General features: G+C 41.8%; 1 protein-coding gene across 1 annotated transcript in view; it reads left to right on the forward strand.

Moving 5' to 3' along the window:
• The window catches only part of LOC112239193 (paralemmin-2), a 167368-nt gene that overhangs the window by 124629 nt on the left and 16152 nt on the right, over window positions 1-26587 (forward strand). The window contains exon 5 of the mRNA XM_042326371.1: window positions 9801-9915. Coding sequence (XP_042182305.1) covers window positions 9801-9915 — 115 coding nt within the window. The remainder of the gene's footprint in view (window positions 1-9800; window positions 9916-26587) is intronic.

Consider the following 26587-nt stretch of genomic DNA (forward strand, 5'->3'; position numbering starts at 1 on the left):
CTTTAGCCTCTTACTGATCCCTTCGCGAGCCAATCCCTTTAGCCTCTTACTGATCCTTCGAGCCAATCCCTTTAGCCTCTTACTGATCCCTTCGCGAGCCAATCCCTTTAGCCTCTTACTGATCCCTTCACAAGCCAATCCCTTTAGCCTCTTACTGATCCCTTCGCGAGCCAATCCCTTTAGCCTCTTACTGATCCCTTCGCGAGCCAATCCCTTTAGCCTCTTACTGATCCCTTCACGAGCCAATCCCTTTAGCCTCTTACTGATCCCTTCGCGCGCCAATCCTTTAGCCTCTTGCTGATCCCTTCGCGCGCCAATCCCTTTAGCCTCTTACTGATCCCTTCGCGCGCCAATCCCTTTAGCCTCTTACTGATCCCTTCGTGCGCCAATCCCTTTAGCCTCTTACTGATCCCTTCGCGAGCCAATCCCTTTAGCCTCTTACTGATCCCTTCGCGCGTCAATCCCTTTAGCCTCTTACTGATCCCTTCGCGCGCCAATCCCTTTAGCAGGATGGATTTGACAACATCCAGTGAAATGGCAGAGAATTCAAACTACAGAATCAATATTCACGAAAATACAAGTGTAATACATCAAAATAAAGCTTATCTTCTTGTTCATCCAATAATCCACTGTATGTTTCAAAAAGGCTTTACGGCGAAATGCGATTATCTGAGGACAGCGCCCCCGCATACAAACGCATGAAAATAATTTTCAACCAGGCAGGTGGCGACGCAAAAATCAGAAATAACGATATAATTATAATATATAATTCATGCCTTACCTTTGAAGATCTTCTTCTGTTGTCACTCCAAAATGTCCCAGAAACATCACAAATGGTCCTTTTGGTCGATAATGTCCTTCTTTATATTTATATCCCCAAAATGTCGATTTATTTGGCGCGTTTGATTTAGAAATATTCCAACTCGCCCAAAATGCATAGTATCTAATAAGTTACCTGTAATAATAAATAATAATAAATAGATAATATAATATAATAAATTGCACATGCTGTTGTGCAAATGGAATAGACAACAGGTGGAAATTATAGGCAATTAGCAAGACACCCCCAATAAAGGAGTGGTTCTGCAGGTGATAACCACAGACCACTTCTCAGTTCCTATGCTTCCTGGCTGATGCTTTGGTCACTTTTGAATGCTGGTGGTGCTTTCACTCTAGTGGTAGCATGAGACGGAGTCTACAACCCACACAAGTGGTTCAGGTAGTGCAGCTCATCCAGGATGATACATCAATGCGAGCTGTGGCAAGAAGGTTTGATGTGTCTGTCAGCGTAGTGTCCAGAGCATGGAGGCTCTACCAGGAGACAGGCCAGTACATCAGGAGACGTGGAGGAGGCCATAGGAGGGCAACAACCTAGCAGCAGGACCGCTACCTCTGCCTTTGTGCAAGGAGGAGCAGGAGGAGCACTGCCAGAGCCCTGCAAAATGACTTCCAGCAGGCCACAAATGTGCATGTGTCTGCTCAAACGGTCAGAAACAGACTCCATGAGGGTGGTATGAGGGCCCGACGTCCACAGGTGGGGTTGTGCTTACAGCCCAACACTGTGCAGGATGTTTGGCATTTGCCAGAGAACACCAAGATTGGCAAATTCGCCACTGGCGCCCTGTGCTCTTCACAGATGAAAGCAGGTTCACACTGAGCACATGTGACAGACGTGACAGTCTGGAGACGCCGTGGAGAACGTTCTGCTGCCTGCAACATCCTCCAGCATGACCGGTTTGGCGGTGGGTCAGTCATGGTGTGGGGTGGCATTTCTTTGGGGAGCCACACAGCCCTCCATGTGCTCGCCAGAGGTAGCCTGACTGTCATTAGGTACCGAGATGAGATCCTCAGACCCCTTGTGAGACCATATGCTGGTGCGGTTGGTCCTGGGTTCCTCCTAATGCAAGACAATGCTAGACCTCAAGTGGCTGGAGTGTGTCAGCAGTTCCTGCAAGAGGAAGGCATTGATGCTATGGACTGGCCCGCCTGTTCCCCAGACCTGAATCCAATTGAGCACATCTGGGACATCATGTCTCGCTCCATCCACCAACGCCACGTTGCACCACAGACTGTCCAGGAGTTGGCGGATGCTTTAGTCCAGGTCTGGGAGGAGATCCCTCAGGAGACCATCCGCCACCTCATCAGGAGCATGCCCAGGCGTTGTAGGGAGGTCATACAGGCACGTGGAGGCCACACACACTACTGAGCCTCATTTTGACTTGTTTTAAGGACATTACATCAAAGTTGGATCAGCCTGTAGTGTGGTTTTCCACTTTAATTTTGACTCCAAATCCAGACCTCTATAGGTTGATAAATTTGATTTCCATTGATCATTTTTGTGTGATTTTGTTGTCAGTACATTCAACTATGTAAAGAAAAAAGTATTTAATAAGAATATTTCATTCATTCAGATCTAAGATGTGTTATTTTAGTGCTCCCTTTATTTTTTTTGTAGTGTTCAGTTGCACCACTTGAGGAAGCAGAGCCAGTATATTTCCTGTTAGTCTGAGATGTCTGGGTGAATGTGGGACAGGCTCAGTGCTGTACAGTGACTTTACACTGAGATAGCTCCATAAATTCTCTGTCTCTGTTTCTGTCACTTTCTCTGTCTCTGTCTCTGTCTCTGTCTGTCTCTGTCTTTGTCTCTGTCTATGTCTCTGTTTCTGTCTGTCTCTGTTTGTCTCTGGCACTGTCTCTGTCTATGTCTCTGTTTCTGTCTGTCTCTGTCTCTGTCACTGTCTCTGTCTCTGTCTGTCTCTGGCACTGTCTCTGGCACTGTCTCTGTTTCTGTCTGTCTCTGTCTCTGTCTATGTCTCTGTCAGTGTCACTGTCTCTGTCTCTGTCTCTGTCTCTGTCTCTGTCACTGTCACTGTCTCTGTCTCTGTCTCTGTCTCTGTCTCTGTCTCTGTCTCTGTCTCTGTCTCTGTCTCTGTCTGTCTCTGGCACTGTCTCTGTCTATGTCTCTGTTTCTGTCTGTCTCTGTCTCTGTCTCTGTCACTGTCTCTGTCTCTGTCACTGTCACTGTCACTGTCTGTCTCTGTTTCTGTCTGTCTCTGTCTCTGTCTCTGTCACTGTCTCTGTCTATGTCTCTGTTTCTGTCTCTGTCTCTGTCTCTGTCACTCTCTCTGTCTCTGTCTCTGTCTCTGTCACTCTCTCTGTCTCTGTCTCTGTCTCTGTCACTGTCACTTTCTCTGTCACTGTGTCTGTCTCTGTCTCTGTCTCTGTCTCTGTTTGTCTCTGTCTCTGTCTCTGTCTGTCTCTGTCACTGTCACTGTCTCTGTCTCTGTCTCTGTCTGTGTCTCTGTCTCTGTCTCTGTCACTGTCACTGTCTCTGTTTCTGTCTGTCTCTGTCTCTGTCTCTGTTTGTCTCTGGCACTGTCTCTGTCTAATAACCGCCATATGTTCATTGACCTTTTACCTTTTCATTGATTATTAAATGTTTTTGTTGAGAGCCCTCCACTTCTTTCCAATGACTGCTATTCCCAAATATACTGCATACAGACCGTCAGAAGGCTCAGGACCACCTGGCATGATGACTCCTTGCTGTCCCCAGTCCACCTGGTTGTGCTGCTGCTCCAGTTTCAACTGTTCTGCCAACGGCTAGGGAACATACAGACCGTCAGAAGGCTCGGGACCACCTGATATGGTGACTCCTTGCTGTCCCCAGTCCACCTGGTTGTGCTGCTGCTCCAGTTTCAACTGTTCTGCCAACGGCTAGGGAACATACAGACCGAATTACTTAAAAATCATACAATGTGATTTTCTGGATTTTTGTTTTAGATTCCGTCTCTCACAGTTGAAGTGTACCTATGATAAAAATGACAGACCTCTACATGCTTTGTAAGTAGGAAAACCTTGCAAAATCGGCAGTGTATCAAATACTTGTTCTCCCCACTGTACATATGAGATGAGTAAAGCAGTATGTAAACATTATTAAAGTGACTAGTGTTCCATTATTAAAGTGACCAGTGATTCCATGTCTATGTACATAGGGCAGCAGTCACTAAGGAGTAACCGGGTGGGAGCCGGCTAGTGATGGTTGTTGAACAGTCTGATGGCCTTGAGATAGAAGCTGTTTTTCAGTCTCTCTGTCCCAGCTTTGATGCACCTCTACTGACCTCGCCTTCTGGATGATAGCGGGGTGAACAGGCCGTGGCTCGGGTGGTTGATATCGTTGATGATCTTTTTGGCCTTCCTGTGACATCGGGTGTTGTAGATGTCCTGGAGGGCAGGTGGTTTTCCCCCGGTGATGCGTTGTGCAGACCTCACTACCCTCTGGAGGGCCCTGCGATGTGGGCGGTGCAGTTGCCATTCCAGGCAGTGATACAGCCCGACAGGATGCTCTCAATTGTTCATCTGTGAAAAGTTTGTGAGGGTTTTAGGGGCCAAGCGCTGTTGCACCTTCTTCACCACACTGTCTGTGTGGGTGGAACCATTTCAGATCATCAGTGATGTGTACACCGAGGAACTTGAAGCTTTCCACCTTCTCCACCGCTGTTCCGTCGATGTGGATAGAGGCGTGTTCCCTCTGCTGTCTCCTGAAGTCCACGATCAGCACATTCGCTTTGTTGACGTTGAGGAAGAGGTTATTTTCCTGACACCACACTCCGAGGGCCCACACATCCTCCCTGTAGGCCATCTCGTCGTTGTTGGTAATCAAGCCTACCACTGTTGTGTCGTCTGCAAACTTGATGATTGAGTTGGAGGCGTGCATGGCCACGCAGTGGTGGATGAACAAGGAGTACAGGAGGGGGCTGAACACGCACCCTTGTGTTTTAGGTGTTACACAGGGCGGGGTTCAGACACAGGGTCTCGAGCTTAACGATGAGCTTGGAGGGTACTATGGTGTTGAAGGCTGAGCTGTGTTCAATTAACAACATTCTTACACAGGTATGCCTCTTCTCCAGATGGGATAGGGCAGTGTGCAGTGCGATGGCGATTTGCATCGTCTGTGGATCTATTGGTGCAGTAAGCACATTGAAGTGGGTCTAGGGTGTCAGGTAAAGAAGAGGATCTTAACTAGCCTCTCAAAGCACTTCATGATGACCTTAAGTGCGTGCTACGTGGCGATAGTCATTTAGTTCAGTTACCTTCGGGAACAGGAACAATGGTGGACATCTTGAAGCATGTGGGGACAGCAGACTGGGATAGGGAGAGATTGAATATGTCCGTAAACACTCCAGCCAGCTGGTCTGCAAATGCTCTGAGGACGCGGCTGGGGATGCCGTCTGGGCCGGCAGCCTTGTGAGGGTTAACACGCTTAAATGTCTTACTCACATCAGCCACAGGGAGTGGTGGGAGAGTGGAGGGAGAGTTGGTGAGAGGAAGGAGAGTGGAGAGAGAGTGGGAGTGTGGAGGGAGAGTGGAGGGGGAGTGGGAGAGTGGAGGGAGAGTGGAGGGAGAGTGGGAGAGTGGAGGGAGAGTTGAAGAGAGGAGGGAGAGTTGAAGAGAGGAGGGAGAGTGGTGGGAGGTTGGAGAGTGGAGGGAGAGTGGGAGAGTGGAGGGAGAGTTGGAGAGAGGAAGGAGAGTGGGAGAGAGGAAGAAGAGTGGGAGAGTGGAGGGAGAGTGGACAGAGAGTGGTGGGAGGAAGAAGAGTGGGAGAGTGGAGGGAGAGTGGAGGGAGAGTGGAGGGAGAGAGGAGGGAGAGAGGAGGGAGAGTGGAGGGAGAGAGGAGGGAGAGTGGAGGGAGAGAGGAGGGAGAGTGGAGGGAGAGTGGAGGGAGAGAGGAGGGAGAGTGGAGGGAGAGTGGAGGGAGAGTGGAGGGAGAGAGGAGGGAGAGAGTAGGGAGAGTGGAGGGAGAGAGGAGGGAGAGGGAGGGAGAGAGGAGGGAGAGGAGGGAGAGTGGAGGGAGAGTGGAGGGAGAGAGGAGGGAGAGTGGGAGAGAGGAAGAAGAGTGGGAGAGTGGAGGGAGAGCTGGAGAGGAAGGAGAGTTGGAGAGAGGAAGGAGAGTGGGAGAGTGGAGGGAGAGTGGAGGGAGAGTGGGAGAGTGGTGGGAGGAAGAAGAGTGGGAGAGTGGAGGGAGAGTGGAGGGAGAGTGGAGGGAGAGAGGAGGGAGAGTGGAGGGAGGAAGAAGAGTGGGAGAGTGGAGGGAGAGTGGAGGGAGAGTGGAGGGAGAGAGGAGGGAGAGTGGAGGGAGGAAGAAGAGTGGGAGAGTGGAGGGAGAGTGGAGGGAGAGTGGAGGGAGAGTGGGAGAGTGGTGGGAGGAAGAAGAGTGGGAGAGTGGAAGGAGAGTGGAGGGAGAGAGGAGGGAGAGAGGAGGGAGAGTGGAGGGAGAGGGAGGGAGAGAGGAGGGAGAGTGGAGGGAGAGGAGGGAGAGAGGAGGGAGAGAGGAGGAAGAGAGGAGGGAGAGTGGAGGGAGAGAGGAGGGAGAGAGGAGGGAGAGTGGAGGAGAGTGGAGGGAGAGAGGAGGGAGAGTGGGAGAGAGGAAGAAGAGTGGGAGAGTGGAGGGAGAGCTGGAGAGAGGAAGGAGAGTGGGAGAGTGGAGGGAGAGCTGGAGAGAGGAAGAAGAGTGGGAGAGTGGAGGGAGAGTGGTGGGAGAGAGGAGGGAGAGTGGAGGGAGAGAGGAGGGAGAGAGGAGGGAGAGTGGAGGGAGAGTGGGAGAGTGGTGGGAGGAAGAAGTGGGAGAGTGGAGGGAGAGAGGAGGGAGAGTGGTGGGAGAGTGGAGGGAGAGAGGAGGGAGAGGGAGGAGGGAGAGTGGAGGGAGAGAGGAGGGAGAGAGGAGGGAGAGTGGAGGGAGAGAGGAGGGAGAGAGGAGGGAGAGTGGAGGGAGAGAGGAGGGAGAGTGGAGGGAGAGAGGAGGAGAGAGGAGGGAGAGAGGAGGGAGATTGGAGGGAGAGAGGAGGGAGAGTGGAGGGAGAGAGGAGGGTGAGTGGAGGGAGAGAGGAGGGAGAGTGGAGGGAGAGAGGAGGGAGAGGGGAGGGAGCAGAAAAAGTGAAAGTGAGAAAAAAAGGGGAGAGGGGAGTGACCTCGGACCACAGAGAGGATGTTTGTGTTTTCAACACGGTGGTCTTTGTCATGTTGTATTGGTATTGGTATTGACCACGGGGGTGCAGGTGTTGGTATTGACCACGGGGTGCAGATGTTGGTATTGACCACGGGGTGCAGGTGTTGGTATTGACCACGGGGGGTGCAGTTGTTGGTATTGACCACGGGGTGCAGATGTTGGTATTGACCACGGGGGTGCAGGTGTTGGTAATTGACCACGGGGGTGCAGGTGTTGGTATTGACCACAGGGGTGCAGGTGTTGGTATTGACCACGGGGTGCAGATGTTGGTATTGACCACGGGGTGCAGGTGTTGGTATTGACCACGGGGTGCAGTTGTTGGTATTGACCACGGGGTGCAGATGTTGGTATTGACCACGGGGTGCAGGTGTTGGTAATTGACCACGGGGTGCAGGTGTTGGTATTGACCACGGGGTGCAGGTGTTGTTGTTGACCACGGGGGTGCAGGTGTTGGTAATTGACCACGGGGGTGCAGGTGTTGGTATTGACCACGGGGTGCAGGTGTTGGTATTGACCAGATGTCAGTGTTGACCATCGCAGTAGAACTCTATGAACCCCTATGGTCCCTGGTCTATAGTAGTGCACTATATAGGGAATAGGGCTCTGGTCTATAGTAGTGCACTATATAGGGAATAGGGCTCTGGTCTATAGTAGTGCACTATATAGGGAATAGGGCTCTGGTCTATAGTAGTGCACTATATAGGGAATAGGGTTCCATAGGGCTCTGGTCTAAAGTAGTGCACTATATAAGGAATAGGGTGGACTAAGAGATGGAATCTTGGGAAGCTTCCTTGTTATTACTGACCATGGAACTTTTGAGGCATTCTGGAACCCTCTTGCAGTATACAATGGCAGGAAATGACCAGGGAGGAGGCAGGGGGGGGGGGTTCCTCTGAACGATGCTTCCTGATTGGCTAGCCAGCAAAAATAATAACCCAAACCCAGGTCCTCTGGGATAAATGGAATGTGTGTGTGTGTGTGTGTGTGTGTGTGTGTGTGTGTGTGTGTGTGTGTGTGTGTGTGTGTGTGTGTGTGTGTGTGTGTGTGTGTGTGTGTGTGTGTGTGTGTGTGTGTGTGTGTGTGCGTGTGCGCGTGTGTGCGTGTGTGTGTGTGTGTTTGTGTGTGTCGGAAGTCGGAAGTTTACATACACCTTAGCCAAATACATTTAAACTTTGTTTTTCACAATTCCTGACATTTAAATCCTAGTAAAAATCCCTATTTTAGGTGAGTTAGGATCACCACTTTATTTTAAAAATGGGGACCTGACAGAGCCTGAGAGGATCTGCAGAGATGAATGGGAGAAACTCCCCAAATACAGGTGTGCCAAGCTTGTAGCGTCATACCCAAGAAGACTGGAGGCTGTAATCGCTGCCAAAGGTGCTTCAACAAAGTACTGAGTAAAAGGTCTGAATACTAATGTAAATGTAATATTTCATTATTTTATTTATACATTTGCATAAATATCTAATAACCTGTTTTTGCTTGGTCATTATGGGGTGTTTTGTGTACTTTGAGGGAAAAAAAACAATGTAATCCATTTTAGAATAAGGCCGTAACGTAACAAAATGTGGAAAAAGTCGAGGGTCTGAATATTTTCCGAAGGCTCTGTACCTAGTTACTTATTGGTTGTAAACAACGGAACACAGACTGATGTGGCTTGGAGGCTTGGTGGTAGAACTGTTTAGAAGCCTTGGCCCCACGGTACCGCTTGCCGTGCGGTAGCAGAGAAATATACACGACCCAAAAGAAATATCCTCTGTATCAGGCTGAACCTGTCATATCTGAACGGACACAGGTAGAGGTTAAGACTGGTACAGCCTCCCCCTGTCTAACAGGAGACCAGACAGGTAGAGGTTAAGACTGGTACAGCCTCCCCCTTTCTAACAGGAGACCAGACAGGTAGAGGTTAAGACTGGTACAGCCTCCCCTGTCTAACAGGAGACCAGACAGGTAGAGGTTAAGACTGGTACAGCCTCCCCCTTTCTAACAGGAGACCAGACAGGTAGAGGTTAAGACTGGTACAGCCTCCCCCTGTCTAACAGGAGACCAGACAGGTAGAGGTTAAGACTGGTACAGCCTCCCCCTTTCTAACAGGAGACCAGACAGGTAGAGGTTAAGACTGGTACAGCCTCCCCCTGTCTAACAGGAGACCAGACAGGTAGAGGTTAAGACTGGTACAGCCTCCCCCTGTCTAACAGGAGACCAGACAGGTACCAGAAAGGTGTGGCCAATTTACACCAATCAGAGCCATTACCAGAAAGGCGTGACCAATTTACACCAATCAGAGCCATTACCAGAAATGCTTGGCCAATTTACACCAATCAGAGCCATTTCCAGAAAGGAGTGGCAGCTTTACACCAATCAGAGCCATTACCAGAAAGGCGTGGCCAATTTACACCAATAAGAGCCATTACCAGAAAGGCCTCCTGCTCATACTAACATCACGTCACCATGTGTTGCTGTTCCATTGTTCCACACTGGATTTGGAGGAATAGAGAATGTGTTGTGTTTCTTCCTAACATGGTGGATTTTACGTTACGAGGTCCGGAGCCTGCTGCTTTTCTGTCCTACTTCATCATTCATGTTACACAGCTGGTGTCCAAGGTCTAAATCAGTCCCTGATTAGAGGGGAACAATGACAACAGGGTGGAACTGGCTTCAAGGTCAGAGTTGAGTTTGACCACCCAAAATACCAAGCCACTCATATGAAATAGTTGTAGTTAAAATCCTTTATTTGATCCATTTAGGATGATTTAAAGGTTTTTTTTCATGGTTTCTTTTTGTTCTTTCATTGTAGGTTGGAGTCAGAGATTGGTCTGTTGGAGAGCGAGGAGTGTCAGATCTCAGCTAAAGAACAGATGCTCAGAGAGAGACTGAAGAAGACTGAGAGGTCCATAGAAGACCTACAGAAAGTAAGAGAACATTCATCTACACAGAGATAGAGAGAACATTCATCTACACAGAAAGAGAACATTCATCTACACAGAGAGAGAGAGAGAGAGAGAGAACATTCATCTACACAGAGAGAGAGAGAACATTCATCTACACAGAGAGAGAGGACAGTCATCTACACAGAGAGAGAGAGAGAGAACATTAATCTACACAGAGAGAGAGGACATTCATCTACAGAGAGAGAGAGAGAGAACATTCATTACTCTACACAGAGAAGGAGAACATTCATCTACACAGAGAGAACATTCATCTACACAGAGAAGAACATTCATTACTCTACACAGAGATAGAGAACATTCATTACTCTACACAGAAAAATAGAGAACATTCATCTACACAGAGAGAACATTCACATCTACACAGAGAGAGAACATTCATTACTCTACACAGAGAGAACATTCATTACTCTACACAGAGAGAACATTCATTACTCTCTCAGAGAGAGAGAACACATTACTCTACACAGAGAGAGAGAGAGAACATTCATTACTCTACACGGAGAAAGAGAACATTCATTACTCTACTCAGAGAGAAGAACATTCATTTACTCTACACAGAGAGAGAACATTCATTACTCTACACAGAGAGAGAGACATTCATTACTCTACTCAGAGAGAACATTCATTACTCTACTCAGAGAGAGAACATTCATTACTCTACTCAGAGAGAGACATTCATTACTCTACACAGAGAGAGAGAACATTCATTACTCTACACAGAGATGAAGAACATTCATTACTCTACACAGAGAGAGAGAACATTCATTACTCTACACAGAGAGATAGAGAACATTCATTTACTCTACACAGAGGAGAGAACATTCATTACTCTACTCAGAGAGAACATTCATTACTCTACTCAGAGAGAGAACATTCATTACTCTACTCAGAGAGAACATTCATTACTCTACTCAGAGAGAACATTCATTACTCTGCTCAGAGAGAACATTCCTTACTCTCAGAGAGATGAGACATTCATTACTCTACTCAGAGAAACATTCATTACTCTACTCAGAGAGAGAACATTCATTACTCTACACAGAGAGAGAACATTCATTTCTCTACTCAGAGAGAGAACATTCATTACTCTACTCAGAGAGAGAGAACATTTCATTACTCTACACAGAGAAGACATTCATTACTCTACAGAGAGAGAACATTCATTACTCTACTCAGAGAAGAGAACATTCATTCTCTACACAGAGAGGAGAGAACATTCATTACTCTACTCAGAGAACATTCATTACTCTACAGAGAGAGATAGAGAACATTCATTACTCTACACAGAGAGAGAGAACATTCATTTACTCTGCTCAGAGAGAACATTCATTACTCTACTCAGAGAGAACATTCATTACTCTACACAGAGAGAGAACATTCATTCTCTACTCAGAGAGAGACATTCATTACTCTACACAGAGAGAAACATTCATTACTCTACTCAGAGAGAGAGAACATTCATTACTCTGCACAGAGAGAGAACATTCATTACTCTACTCAGAGAGAGAGAACATTCATTACTCTACAGAGAGATAGAACATTCATTTACTCTACACAGAGAGAGAGAACATTCCATTACTCTACACAGAGAGAGAGACATTCATTACTCTACACAGAGAGATAGACATTCATTACTCTACACAGAGAGAGAGAACATTCATTACTCTACTCAGAGAAGAGAACATTCATTACTCTACTCAGAGAGAGGGAGCATTCATTACTCTGCTCAGAGAGAGAGACATTCTTTACTCTGCTCAGAGAGAGAGAACATTCATTACTCTACACAGAGAGAGAACATTCATTACTCTACTCAGAGGAGAACATTCATTACTCTACTCAGAGAGAGAGCATTCATTACTCTACTCAGAGAGAGAGACATTCATTACTCTCAGAGAGAGAACATTCATTTACTCTACACAGAGAGATAGAACATTCATTACTCTACTCAGAGAGAGAGAACATTCATTACTCTACTCAGAGAGAGAGAACATTCATTACTCTACTCAGAGAGAGAACATTCATTACTCTGCACAGAGATAGAGAACATTCATTACTCTACACAGAGAGAGAACATTCATTACTCTACACAGAGATAGAGACATTCATTTACTCTACACAGAGAGAGAACATTCATTACTCTACACAGAGAGAACATTCATTACTCTACTCAGAGAGAGAGAACATTCATTACTCTACTCAGAGATAGAGAACATTCATTACTCTACAGAGAGAGAGAGAACATTCATTACTCTACACAGAGATAGAGACATTCATTACTCTACTCAGAGAGAGAGAACATTCATTACTCTACTCAGAGAGAACATTCATTACTCTACTCAGAGAGAGAACATTCATTACTCTACACAGAGAGAGAACATTCATTACTCTACACAGAGATAGACATTCATTACTCTACACAGAGAGAGAGAACATTCATTACTCTACTCAGAGAGATAGAGAACATTCATTACTCTACACAGAGAGAGAACATTCATTACTCTACTCAGAGAGAGAACATTCATTTACTCTACAGAAAGAGAACATTCATTACTCTACATAGAGAGAGAACATTCATTACTCTACACAGAGAGAGAACATTCATTACTCTACTCAGAGAGAGAGACATTCATTACTCTACTCAGAGAGAGAACATTCATTACTCTACTCAGAGAACATTTCATTACTCTGCACAGAGAGAGAGAACATTCATTACTCTACACAGAGAGAGACATTCATTACTCTACTCAGAGAGAAGACATTCATTACTCTACTCAGAGAGAGAGAACATTCATTACTCTACACAGAGAGAGAACATTCATTACTCTACAGAGAGAGATTCATTTACTCTACCAGAGGCATTCATTACTCTACTCAGAGAGAGAGAACATTCATTACTCTACTCAGAGATGAGACATTCATTACTCTCTCAGAGAGAGAAGACATTCATTACTCTACACAGAGAGAGGAACATTCATTACTCTACTCAGAGAGAGACATTCATTACTCTACTCAGAGAGAGAACATTCATTACTCTACTCAGAGAAGAGAACATTCATTACTCTACTCAGAGAGAGAACATTCATTACTCTACACAGAGAGAGAGAACATTCATTACTCTACTCAGAGAGAGAACATTCATTACTCTACTCAGAGAGAGAGAACATTCATTACTCTACTCAGAGAGAGAACATTCATTACTCTACACAGAGAGAGAGAGAACATTCATTACTCTACTCAGAGAGAGAACATTCATTACTCTACTCAGAGAACATTCATTACTCTACACAGAGAGAGAACATTCATTACTCTACTCAGAGAGAGAACATTCATTACTCTACACAGAGAGAGAACATTCATTACTCTACCAGAGAGAGAAACATTCATTACTCTACTCAGAGAGAGAACATTCATTACTCTACTCAGAGAGAGAGAACATTCATTACTCTACAGAGAGAGAGAACATTCATTATTACACAGAGAGAGAGAATATTCATTACTCTACACAGAGAGAGAACATTCATTACTCTACTCAGAGAGAAACATTCATTACTCTACTCAGAGAGAAGAACATTATTACTCTACTCAGAGAGAGAACATTCATTACTCTACACAGAGAGAGAACATTCATTACTCTACTCAGAGAGAGAGAACATTCATTACTCTACTCAGAGAGAACATTCATTGCTCTCTACAGAGAGAGAGAACATTCATTACTCTACACAGAGAGAGAGAACATTCATTACTCTACACAGAGAGAGAGAGCATTCATTACTCTACTCAGAGAGAGAGAACATTCATTACTCTACTCAGAGAGAGAACATTCATTACTCTACACAGAGAGAGAGAACATTCATTACTCTACACAGAGAGAGAACATTCATTACTCTACACAGAGAGACATTCATTACTCTACTCAGAGAACATTCATTACTCTACACAGAGAGAGAACATTCATTACTCTACTCAGAGAGAGAACATTCATTACTCTACACAGAGAGAGAACATTCATTACTCTACACAGAGAGAGAGAACATTCATTACTCTACACAGAGAGAGAGAACATTCATTACTCTACACAGAGAGAGAGAACATTCATTACTCTACACAGAGAGAGAGAACATTCATTACTCTACTCAGAGAGAGAACATTCATTACTCTACTCAGAGAGAGAACATTCATTACTCTACTCAGAGAAGAACATTCATTACTCTACTCAGAGAGAGAACATTCATTACTCTACACAGAGAGAGAGAACATTCATTACTCTACACAGAGAGAGAGAACATTCATTACTCTACACAGAGAGAGAACATTCATTACTCTACACAGAGAGAGAGACATTCATTACTCTACTCAGAGAGAACATTCATTACTCTACTCAGAGAGAGAACATTCATTACTCTACACAGAGAGAGAACATTCATTACTCTACACAGAGAGAGAGAACATTCATTACTCTACTCAGAGAGAGAACATTCATTACTCTACTCAGAGAGAGAACATTCATTACTCTACTCAGAGAGAGACATTCATTACTCTACACAGAGAGAGAGAACATTCATTACTCTACACAGAGAGAGAGAACATTCATTACTCTACACAGAGAGAGAGAACATTCATTACTCTACACAGAGAGAGAGAAACATTCATTACTCTACTCAGAGAGAGAGAACATTCATTACTCTACTCAGAGAGAGAACATTCATTACTCTACTCAGAGAGAGAACATTCATTACTCTACTCAGAGAGAGAACATTCATTACTCTACTCAGAGAGAGAACATTCATTACTCTACTCAGAGAGAGAACATTCATTACTCTACTCAGAGAGAGAACATTCATTACTCTACTCAGAGAGAGAACATTCATTACTCTACACAGAGAGAGAGAAGAGAGAACATTCATTACTCTACCAGAGAGAGAGAACATTCATTACTCTACACAGAGAGAGAACATTCATTACTCTACTCAGAGAGAACATTCATTACTCTACTCAGAGAGAGAACATTCATTACTCTACTCAGAGAGAGAGAACATTCATTACTCTACTCAGAGAGAGAGACATTCATTACTCTACACAGAGAGAGAGAACATTCATTACTCTACACAGAGAGATTCATTACTCTACACAGAGAGAGAACATTCATTACTCTACACAGAGAGAGAGAACATTCATTACTCTACACAGAGAGAGAACATTCATTACTCTGCTCAGAGAGAGAAACATTCATTACTCTACTCAGAGAGAGAACATTCATTACTCTACTCAGAGAGAGAACATTCATTACTCTACTCAGAGAGAGAGAACATTCATTACTCTACTCAGAGAGAGAACATTCATTACTCTACTCAGAGAGAGAAACATTCATTACTCTACACAGAGAGAGAGAACATTCATTACTCTACACAGAGAGAGAGAGAACATTCATTACTCTACACAGAGAGATAGAGAACATTCATTACTCTACACAGAGAGAGAACATTCATTACTCTACACAGAGAGAGAGAACATTCATTACTCTACACAGAGAGAGAACATTCATTACTCTACAGAGAGAGAGAACATTCATTACTCTACACAGAGAGAGAGAACATTCATTACTCTACTCAGAGAGAGAACATTCATTACTCTACTCAGAGAGAGAACATTCATTACTCTACTCAGAGAGAGAACATTCATTACTCTACTCAGAGAGAGAGAGAACATTCATTACTCTACACAGAGAGAGAGAGAACATTCATTACTCTACACAGAGAGAGAGAACATTCATTACTCTACAGAGAGAGAGAACATTCATTACTCTACACAGAGAGAGAACATTCATTACTCTACACAGAGAAGAACATTCATTACTCTACTCAGAGAGAGAGAACATTCATTACTCTACACAGAGAGAGAAGAACATTCATTACTCTACACAGAGAGAGAGAACATTCATTACTCTACTCAGAGAGAGAACATTCATTACTCTACTCAGAGAGAGAACATTCATTACTCTACTCAGAGAGAGAACATTCATTACTCTACACAGAGAGAGAGAACATTCATTACTCTACACAGAGAGAGAGAACATTCATTACTCTACACAGAGAGAGAACATTCATTACTCTACTCAGAGAGAGAGAACATTCATTACTCTACACAGAGAGAGAACATTCATTACTCTACTCAGAGAGAGAGAGAACATTCATTACTCTACTCAGAGAGAGAACATTCATTACTCTACTCAGAGAGAGAACATTCATTACTCTACTCAGAGAGAGAACATTCATTACTCTACTCAGAGAGAGAGAACATTCATTACTCTACACAGAGAGAGAGAACATTCATTACTCTACACAGAGAGAGAACATTCATTACTCTACTCAGAGAGAGAGAACATTCATTACTCTACACAGAGAGAGAGACATTCATTACTCTACTCAGAGAGAGAAACATTCATTACTCTACACAGAGAGAGAGAACATTCATTACTCTACTCAGAGAGAGAGAAATATTCATTACTCTACTCAGAGAGAGAACATTCATTACTCTACTCAGAGAGAGAGACATTCATTACTCTACTCAGAGAGAGAACATTCATTACTCTACTCAGAGAGAGAACATTCATTACTCTACACAGAGAGATTCATTACTCTACACAGAGAGAGAGAACATTCATTACTCTACACAGAGAGAGAGAACATTCATTACTCTACACAGAGAGAGAGACATTCATTACTCTACACAGAGAGAGAGAACATTCATTACTCTACTCAGAGAGAGAGAACATTCATTACTCTACACAGAGAGAGAACATTCATTACTCTACACAGAGAGAGAGCATTCATTACTCTACTCAGAGAGAGAACATTCATTACTCTACTCAGAGAGAAAACATTCATTACTCTACTCAGAGAGAGAACATTCATTACTCTACTCAGAGAGAGAGAAACATTCATTACTCTACACAGAGAGAGAGAACATTCATTACTCTACACAGAGAGAGAGAACATTCATTACTCTACACAGAGAAGAGAACATTCATTACTCTACACAGAGAGAGAGAACATTCATTACTCTACTCAGAGAGAGAACATTCATTACTCTACTCAGAGAGAGAACATTCATTACTCTACTCAGAGAGAGAACATTCATTACTCTACACAGAGAGAGAGAACATTCATTACTCTACACAGAGAGAGAACATTCATTACTCTAGAGAGAGAACATTCATTACTCTACTCAGAGAGAGAACATTCATTACTCTACTCAGAGAGAGAGAACATTCATTACTCTACTCAGAGAGAGAGACATTCATTACTCTACACAGAGAGAGAGAACATTCATTACTCTACACAGAGAGAGAACATTCATTACTCTACTCAGAGAGAGAACATTCATTACTCTACTCAGAGAGAGAGAACATTCATTACTCTACTCAGAGAGAGAACATTCATTACTCTACACAGAGAGAGAGAACATTCATTACTCTACACAGAGAGAGAGAACATTCATTACTCTACACAGAGAGAGAGAACATTCATTACTCTACACAGAGAGAGAGAACATTCATTACTCTACACAGAGAGAGAACATTCATTACTCTACTCAGAGAAGACATTCATTACTCTACTCAGAGAGAGAGACATTCATTACTCTACACAGAGAGAGAGAACATTCATTACTCTACACAGAGAGAGAGAACATTCATTACTCTACTCAGAGAAAGAGAACATTCATTACTCTACTCAGAGAGAGAACATTCATTACTCTACTCAGAGAGAGAACATTCATTACTCTACACAGAGAGAGAGAGAACATTCATTACTCTACACAGAGAGATAGAGAACATTCATTACTCTACACAGAGAGAGAGAACATTCATTACTCTACACAGAGAGAGAGAACATTCATTACTCTACACAGAGAGAGAGAACATTCATTACTCTACTCAGAGAGAGAACATTCATTACTCTACTCAGAGAGAGAACATTCATTACTCTACTCAGAGAGAGAACATTCATTACTCTACTCAGAGAGAAACATTCATTACTCTACTCACAGAGAGAGAACATTCATTACTCTACTCAGAGAGAAACATTCATTACTCTAGAGAGAGAGAACATTCATTACTCTACTCAGAGAGAGAGAACATTCATTACTCTACACAGAGAGAGAAACATTCATTACTCTACACAGAGAGAGAGAACATTCATTACTCTACTCAGAGAGAGAGAACATTCATTACTCTACACAGAGAGAGAACATTCATTACTCTACTCAGAGAGAGAGAACATTCATTACTCTACTCAGAGAGAGAACATTCATTACTCTACTCAGAGAGAGAACATTCATTACTCTACTCAGAGAGAGAACATTCATTACTCTACACAGAGAGAGAACATTCATTACTCTACACAGAGAGAGAGAGACATTCATTACTCTACACAGAGAGATAGAGAACATTCATTACTCTACACAGAGAGAGAGAACATTCATTACTTCTACACAGAGAGAAGAGAACTCTTACTCAGAGAGAGAGAACATTCATTACTCTACTCAGAGAGAGAGAACATTCATTACTCTACACAGAGAGAGAGAGAACATTCATTACTCTACTCAGAGAGAGAACATTCATTACTCTACTCAGAGAGAGAGAACATTCATTACTCTACTCAGAGAGAGAACATTCATTACTCTACACAGAGAGATAGAACATTCATTACTCTACACAGAGAGAGAGAAATATTCATTACTCTACACAGAGAGAGAGAACATTCATTACTCTACACAGAGAGAGAGAACATTCATTACTCTACACAGAGAACATTCATTACTCTACTCAGAGAGAGAGAACATTCATTACTCTACTCAGAGAGAAGAACATTCATTACTCTACACAGAGAGAGAACATTCATTACTCTACTCAGAGAGAGAACATTCATTACTCTACTCAGAGAGAGAACATTATTACTCTACTCAGAGAGAGAAACATTCATTACTCTACACAGAGAGAGAACATTCATTACTCTACACAGAGAGAGAGAACATTCATTACTCTACACAGAGAGAGAACATTCATTACTCTACACAGAGAGAGAACATTCATTACTCTGCTCAGAGAGACATTCATTACTCTACTCAGAGAGAGAGAGAACATTCATTACTCTACACAGAGAGAGAACATTCATTACTCTACTCAGAGAGAGAGAGAACATTCATTACTCTACTCAGAGAGAGAACATTCATTACTCTACTCAGAGAGAGAGAACATTCATTACTCTACACAGAGAGATAGAGAACATTCATTACTCTACACAGAGAGAGAGAACATTCATTACTCTACACAGAGAGATGAGAACATTCATTACTCTACACAGAGAGAGAGAACATTCATTACTCTACTCAGAGAGAGAACATTCATTACTCTACTCAGAGAGAGAGAACATTCATTACTCTACTCAGAGAGAGAACATTCATTACTCTACACAGAGAGAGACATTCATTACTCTACACAGAGAAGAACATTCATTACTCTACTCAGAGAGAGAGAAATTCATTACTCTACTCAGAGAGAGAAACATTCATTACTCTACTCAGAGAGAGAGAACATTCATTACTCTACACAGAGAGAAGAGAACATTCATTACTCTACACAGAGAGAGAGAGACATTCATTACTCTACACAGAGAGAGACATTCATTACTCTACACAGAGAGAGAGAACATTCATTACTCTACACAGAGAGAGAGAACATTCATTACTCTACTCAGAGAGAGAGAAATTCATTACTCTACACAGAGAGAGAACATTCATTACTCTACACAGAGAGAGAGAAATATTCATTACTCTACAGAGAGAGAGAACATTCATTACTCTACACAGAGAGATAGATATTACTCTACACAGAGAAGAAATTCATTACTCTACACAGAGAGAGAGAGAACATTCATTACTCTACACAGAGAGATAGAGAACATTCATTACTCTACACAGAGAGAGAAACATTCATTACTCTACTCAGAGAGAGAACATTCATTACTCTACTCAGAGAGAGAGAACATTCATTACTCTACTCAGAGAGAGAACATTCATTACTCTACTCAGAGAGAGAACATTCATTACTCTACTCAGAGAGAACATTCATTACTCTACTCAGAGAGAGAACATTCATTACTCTACTCAGAGAGAGAACATTCATTACTCTACACAGAGAGAGAACATTCATTACTCTACTCAGAGAGAGAACATTCATTACTCTACACAGAGAGAGAGAACATTCATTACTCTACACAGAGAGAGAACATTCATTACTCTACTCAGAGAGAGAGAACATTCATTACTCTACTTCAGAGAGAGAACATTCATTACTCTACTCAGAGAGAGAACATTCATTACTCTACTCAGAGAGAGAACATTCATTACTCTACACAGAGAGATAGAGAACATTCATTACTCTCTACAGAGAGAGAGAACATTCATTACTCTACTCAGAGAGAGAACATTCATTACTCTACTCAGAGAGAGAACATTCATTACTCTACTCAGAGAGAGAACATTCATTACTCTACTCAGAGAGAGAGAAATATTCATTACTCTACACAGAGAGAGAAAATATTCATTACTCTACTCAGAGAGAGAGAACATTCATTACTCTACTCAGAGAGAGAGAACATTCATTACTCTACTCAGAGAGAGAAAGAACATTCATTACTCTACACAGAGAGAGAGAACATTCATTACTCTACACAGAGAGAGAGAACATTCATTACTCTACACAGAGAGAGAAACATTCATTACTCTACACAGAGAGAGAAACATTCATTACTCTACACAGAGAGAGAACATTCATTACTCTACACAGAGAGAGAGAAGAACATTCATTACTCTACACAGAGAGAGAACATTCATTACTCTACACAGAGAGAGAACATTCATTACTCTACACAGAGAGAGAGAACATTCATTACTCTACAGAGAGAGAAAACATTCATTACTTCTACTCAGAGAGAGAGAACATTCATTACTCTACTCAGAGAGAGAGAACATTCATTACTCTACTCAGAGAGAGAACATTCATTACTCTACACAGAGAGATAGAGAACATTCATTACTCTACACAGAGAGATAGAGAACATTCATTACTCTACTCAGAGAGAGAGAACATTCATTACTCTACTTCAGAGAGAGAGAACATTCATTACTCTACTCAGAGAGAGAGACATTCATTACTCTACTCAGAGAGAGAACATTCATTACTCTACTCAGAGAGAGAACATTCATTACTCTACTCAGAGAGAGAAATTCATTACTCTACACAGAGAGAGAACATTCATTACTCTACTCAGAGAGATAGAGAAATATTCATTACTCTACAGAGAGAGAACATTCATTACTCTACTCAGAGAGAGAACATTCATTACTCTACACAGAGAGAGAGAATATCATTACTCTACACAGAGAGAGAGAAACATTCATTACTCTACACAGAGAGAGAGAATTCATTACTTTACTCAGAGAGAGAGAGAATTCATTACTCTACACAGAGAGAGAATATTCATTACTCTACTCAGAGAGAGAACATTCATTACTCTACTCAGAGAGAGAACATTCATTACTCTACACAGAGAGAGAACATTCATTACTCTACTCAGAGAGAGAAAACATTCATTACTCTACACAGAGAGAGAGAACATTCATTACTCTACACAGAGAGAGAACATTCATTACTCTACTCAGAGAGAGAAACATTCATTACTCTACACAGAGAGAGAGAAATTCATTACTCTACACAGAGAGAGAGAACATTCATTACTCTACACAGAGAGAGAGAATTCATTACTCTACACAGAGAGAGAACATTCATTACTCTACTCAGAGAGAGAAACATTCATTACTCTACACAGAGAGAGAAAACATTCATTACTCTACACAGAGAGAGAAATATTCATTACTCTACACAGAGAGAGAGAGAACATTCATTACTCTACTCAGAGAGAGAGAACATTCATTACTCTACACAGAGAGAGAACATTCATTACTCTACACAGAGAGAGAACATTCATTACTCTACACAGAGAGAGAATATTCATTACTTACACAGAGAGAGAGAACATTCATTACTCTACACAGAGAGAGAACATTCATTACTCTACTCAGAGAGAGAACATTCATTACTCTACTCAGAGAGAGAGAAATATTCATTACTCTACTCAGAGAGAGAACATTCATTACTCTACTCAGAGAGAGAACATTCATTACTCTACTTACAGAGAGAGAACATTCATTACTCTACTCAGAGAGAGAACATTCATTACTCTACACAGAGAGAGAGAACATTCATTACTCTACACAGAGAGAGAGAGAACATTCATTACTCTACACAGAGAAAGAGAAATTCATTACTCTACACAGAGAGAGAGAATATTCATTACTCTACTCAGAGAGAGAGAACATTCATTACTCTACACAGAGAGAGAAGAACATTCATTACTCTACTCAGAGAGAGAACATTCATTACTCTACTCAGAGAGAGAACATTCATTACTCTACTAGAGAGAGAGAACATTCATTACTCTACACAGAGAGAGAGACATTCATTACTCTACACAGAGAGATAGAGAACATTCATTACTCTACACAGAGAGATAGAGAAATTCATTACTCTAGAGAGAGAGAACATTCATTACTCTACACAGAGAGAACATTCATTACTCTACTCAGAGAGAAGACATTCATTACTCTACTCAGAGAGAACATTCATTACTCTACTCAGAGAGAGAAACATTCATTACTCTACTCAGAGAGAGAGAACATTCATTACTCTACTCAGAGAGAGAACATTCATTACTCTACTCAGAGAGAGAACATTCATTACTCTACAGAGAGAGAAACATTCATTACTCTACACAGAGAGAGAGAACATTCATTACTCTACACAGAGAGAGAGAGATTCATTACTCTACTAGAGAGAGAGAACATTCATTACTCTACACAGAGAGAGAGAACATTCATTACTCTACACAGAGAGAGAAACATTCATTACTCTACTCAGAGAGAAAGAGAACATTCATTACTCTACTCAGAGAGAGAGAACATTCATTACTCTACACAGAGAGATAGAGAACATTCATTACTCTACACAGAGAGAGAGAACATTCATTACTCTACACAGAGAGATAGAGAACATTCATTACTCTACACAGAGAGAGAGAACATTCATTACTCTACACAGAGAGAGAACATTCATTACTCTACACAGAGAGAGAGAACATTCATTACTCTACACAGAGAGAGAGAACATTCATTACTCTACACAGAGAGAGAGAACATTCATTACTCTACTAGAGAGAGAACATTCATTCATTACTCTACTCAGAGAGAGAACATTCATTACTCTACTCAGAGAGAGAACATTCATTACTCTACTCAGAGAGAGAACATTCATTACTCTACACAGAGAGAGAGAAACATTCATTACTCTACACAGAGAGAGAGAACATTCATTACTCTACACAGAGAGAGAGAACATTCATTACTTACACAGAGAGAGAGAACATTCATTACTCTACACAGAGAGAGAAACATTCATTACTCTACACAGAGAGAGAGAGAATTCATTACTATCAGAGAGAGAGAACATTCATTACTCTACTCAGAGAGAGAACATTCATTACTCTACTCAGAGAGAGAACATTCATTACTCTACTCAGAGAGAGAAATATTCATTACTCTACTCAGAGAGAAAATTCATTACTCTACTCAGAGAGAGAACATTCATTACTCTACTCAGAGAGAGAGAAAGAGAGAAAATTCATTACTTACACTCAGAGAGAGAACATTCATTACTCTACTCAGAGAGAGAGAGACATTCATTACTCTACCAGAGAGAGAAGAATATTCATTACTCTACTCAGAGAGAGAACATTCATTACTCTACTCAGAGAGAGAGGCATTCATTACTCTACTCAGAGAGAGAACATTCATTACTCTACACAGAGAGAGAACATTCATTACTCTACACAGAGAGAGAGAGAACATTCATTACTCTACACAGAGAGAGAGAATATTCATTACTCTACACAGAGAGAGACATTCATTACTCTACTCACAGAGAGAGAGAACATTCATTACTCTACACAGAGAGAGAGAACATTCATTACTCTACTCAGAGAGAGAACATTCATTACTCTACTTCAGAGAGAGAGAAATATCTATTACTCTACTCAGAGAAGAGAACATTCATTACTCTTACACAGAGAGAGAGAACATTCATTACCTACAGAGAGATAGAGAACATTCATTACTCTACACAGAGAGAGAAACATTCATTACTCTCTACAGAGAGATAGAGAGAAATTCATTACTCTGCACAGAGAAAGAGAACATTCATTACTCTTACTCAGAGAGAGAATATTCATTACTCTACTCAGAGAGAGAACATTCATTACTCTACTCAGAGAGAGAACATCATTACTCTACAGAGAGAGAGAACATTCATTACTTTACACAGAGAGAGAACATTCATTTCTACTCAGAGAGAGAAATGATTCATTACTCTACTCAGAGAGAGAACATTCATTACTCTACACAGAGAGAGAGAACATTCATTACTCTACACAGAGAAAGAGAACATTCACTGAGAGAGAACTCTGCACAGAGAGAGAGAGAACATTCATTACTCTACACAGAGAGAGAGAAATATTCATTACTTCTACACAGAGATAGAGAACATTCATTTCTCTACACAGAGAGAGAGAACATTCATTACTCTACTCAGAGAACATTCATTACTCTACCAGAGAGAAGAATATTCATTACTCTACACAGAGAGAGAACATTCATTACTCTTACTCAGAGAGAGAACATTCATTACTCTACTCAGAGAGAGAGAACATTCATTACTTACAGAGAGATAGACATTCATTACTCTACACAGAGAGAGAGAGACATTCATTACTCTACACAGAGAGATAGAGAAATTCATTACCTCTACACAGAGAGAGAACATTCATTACTCTACACAGAGAGATAGAGAACATTCTATTACTTTACACAGAGAGAGAACATTCATTACTCTACTCAGAGAGAGAACATTCATTACTCTACTCAGAGAGAGAACATTCATTACTCTACTCAGAGAGAGAACATTCATTACTCTACTCAGAGAGAACATTCATTACTCTACTCAGAGAGAGAATATTCATTACTCTACTCAGAGAGAGAACATTCATTACTCTACTCAGAGAGAGAACATTCATTACTCTACTCAGAGAGAGAGAGAGAACATTCATTACTCTACACAGAGAGAACATTCATTACTCTACTCAGAGAGAGAGAACATTCATTACTCTACTCAGAGAGAGAGAAATATTCATTACTCTACACAGAGAGAGAAATATTCATTACTCTGCTCAGAGAGAGAGAATTACTACTCAGAGAGAGAACATTCATTACTCTACTCAGAGAGAGAACATTCATTACTCTTACCAGAGGAGAGAACATTCATTACTTCTACACAGAGAGATAGAGAACATTTCATTACTCTACACAGAGAGAGAGAACATTCATTACTCTACACAGAGAGAGAACATTCATTACTCTACTCAGAGAGAGAACATTCATTACTCTACTCAGAGAGAGAGAAATATTCATTACTCTACCAGAGAGAGAGAACATTCATTACTCTACACAGAGAGAGAGTAAATATCATTACTCTACTCAGAGAGAGAGAACATTCATTACTCTACCAGAGAGAGAATATCTATTACTCTACTCAGAGAGATAGAGAAATATCATTACTCTACATAAGAGAGAGAGAAACATTCATTACTCTACACAGAGAGAGAGACATTCATTACTCTACACAGAGAGATAGAGAAATATCATTACTCTACACAGAGAGAGAAACATTCTGTTACTCTACTCAGAGAGAGAATATTTCATTATTTACCAGAGAGAGAAATATTCATTACTCTACACAGAGAGAGAGAAATATTCATTACTCTACACAGAGAGAAAATTCTATTACTCTACTTCAGAGAGAGAATATTCATTACTCTACTCAGAGAGAGAACATTAATTACTCTACTCAGAGAGAGAGAGAACATTCATTACTCTACACAGAGAAAGAGAACATTCATTACTCTACACAGAGAGAGAGAGAACATTCATTACTCTACACAGAGAGAGAGAACATTCATTACTCTACTCAGAGAGAGAACATTCATTACTCTACTCAGAGAGAGAGAACATTCATTACTCTACACAGAGAGATAGAGAACATTCATTACTCTACACAGAGAGAGAGAGAACATTCATTACTCTACTCAGAGAGAGAACATTCATTACTCTACTCAGAGAGAGAGAACATTCATTACTCTACACAGAGAGATAGAGAACATTCATTACTCTACACAGAGAGAGAGAGAACATTCATTACTCTACACAGAGAGAGAGAACATTCATTACTCTACACAGAGAAAGAGAACATTCATTACTCTACACAGAGAAAGAGAACATTCATTACTCTACTCAGAGAGAGAACATTCATTACTCTACTCAGAGAGAGAACATTCATTACTCTACTCAGAGAGAGAACATTCATTACTCTACTCAGAGAGAGAACATTCATTACTCTACTCAGAGAGAG

The sequence above is a fragment of the Oncorhynchus tshawytscha genome, linkage group LG09 (assembly GCF_018296145.1).
Source record: "Oncorhynchus tshawytscha isolate Ot180627B linkage group LG09, Otsh_v2.0, whole genome shotgun sequence".
In the NCBI taxonomy this organism is placed as follows: Eukaryota; Metazoa; Chordata; class Actinopteri; order Salmoniformes; family Salmonidae; genus Oncorhynchus; species Oncorhynchus tshawytscha.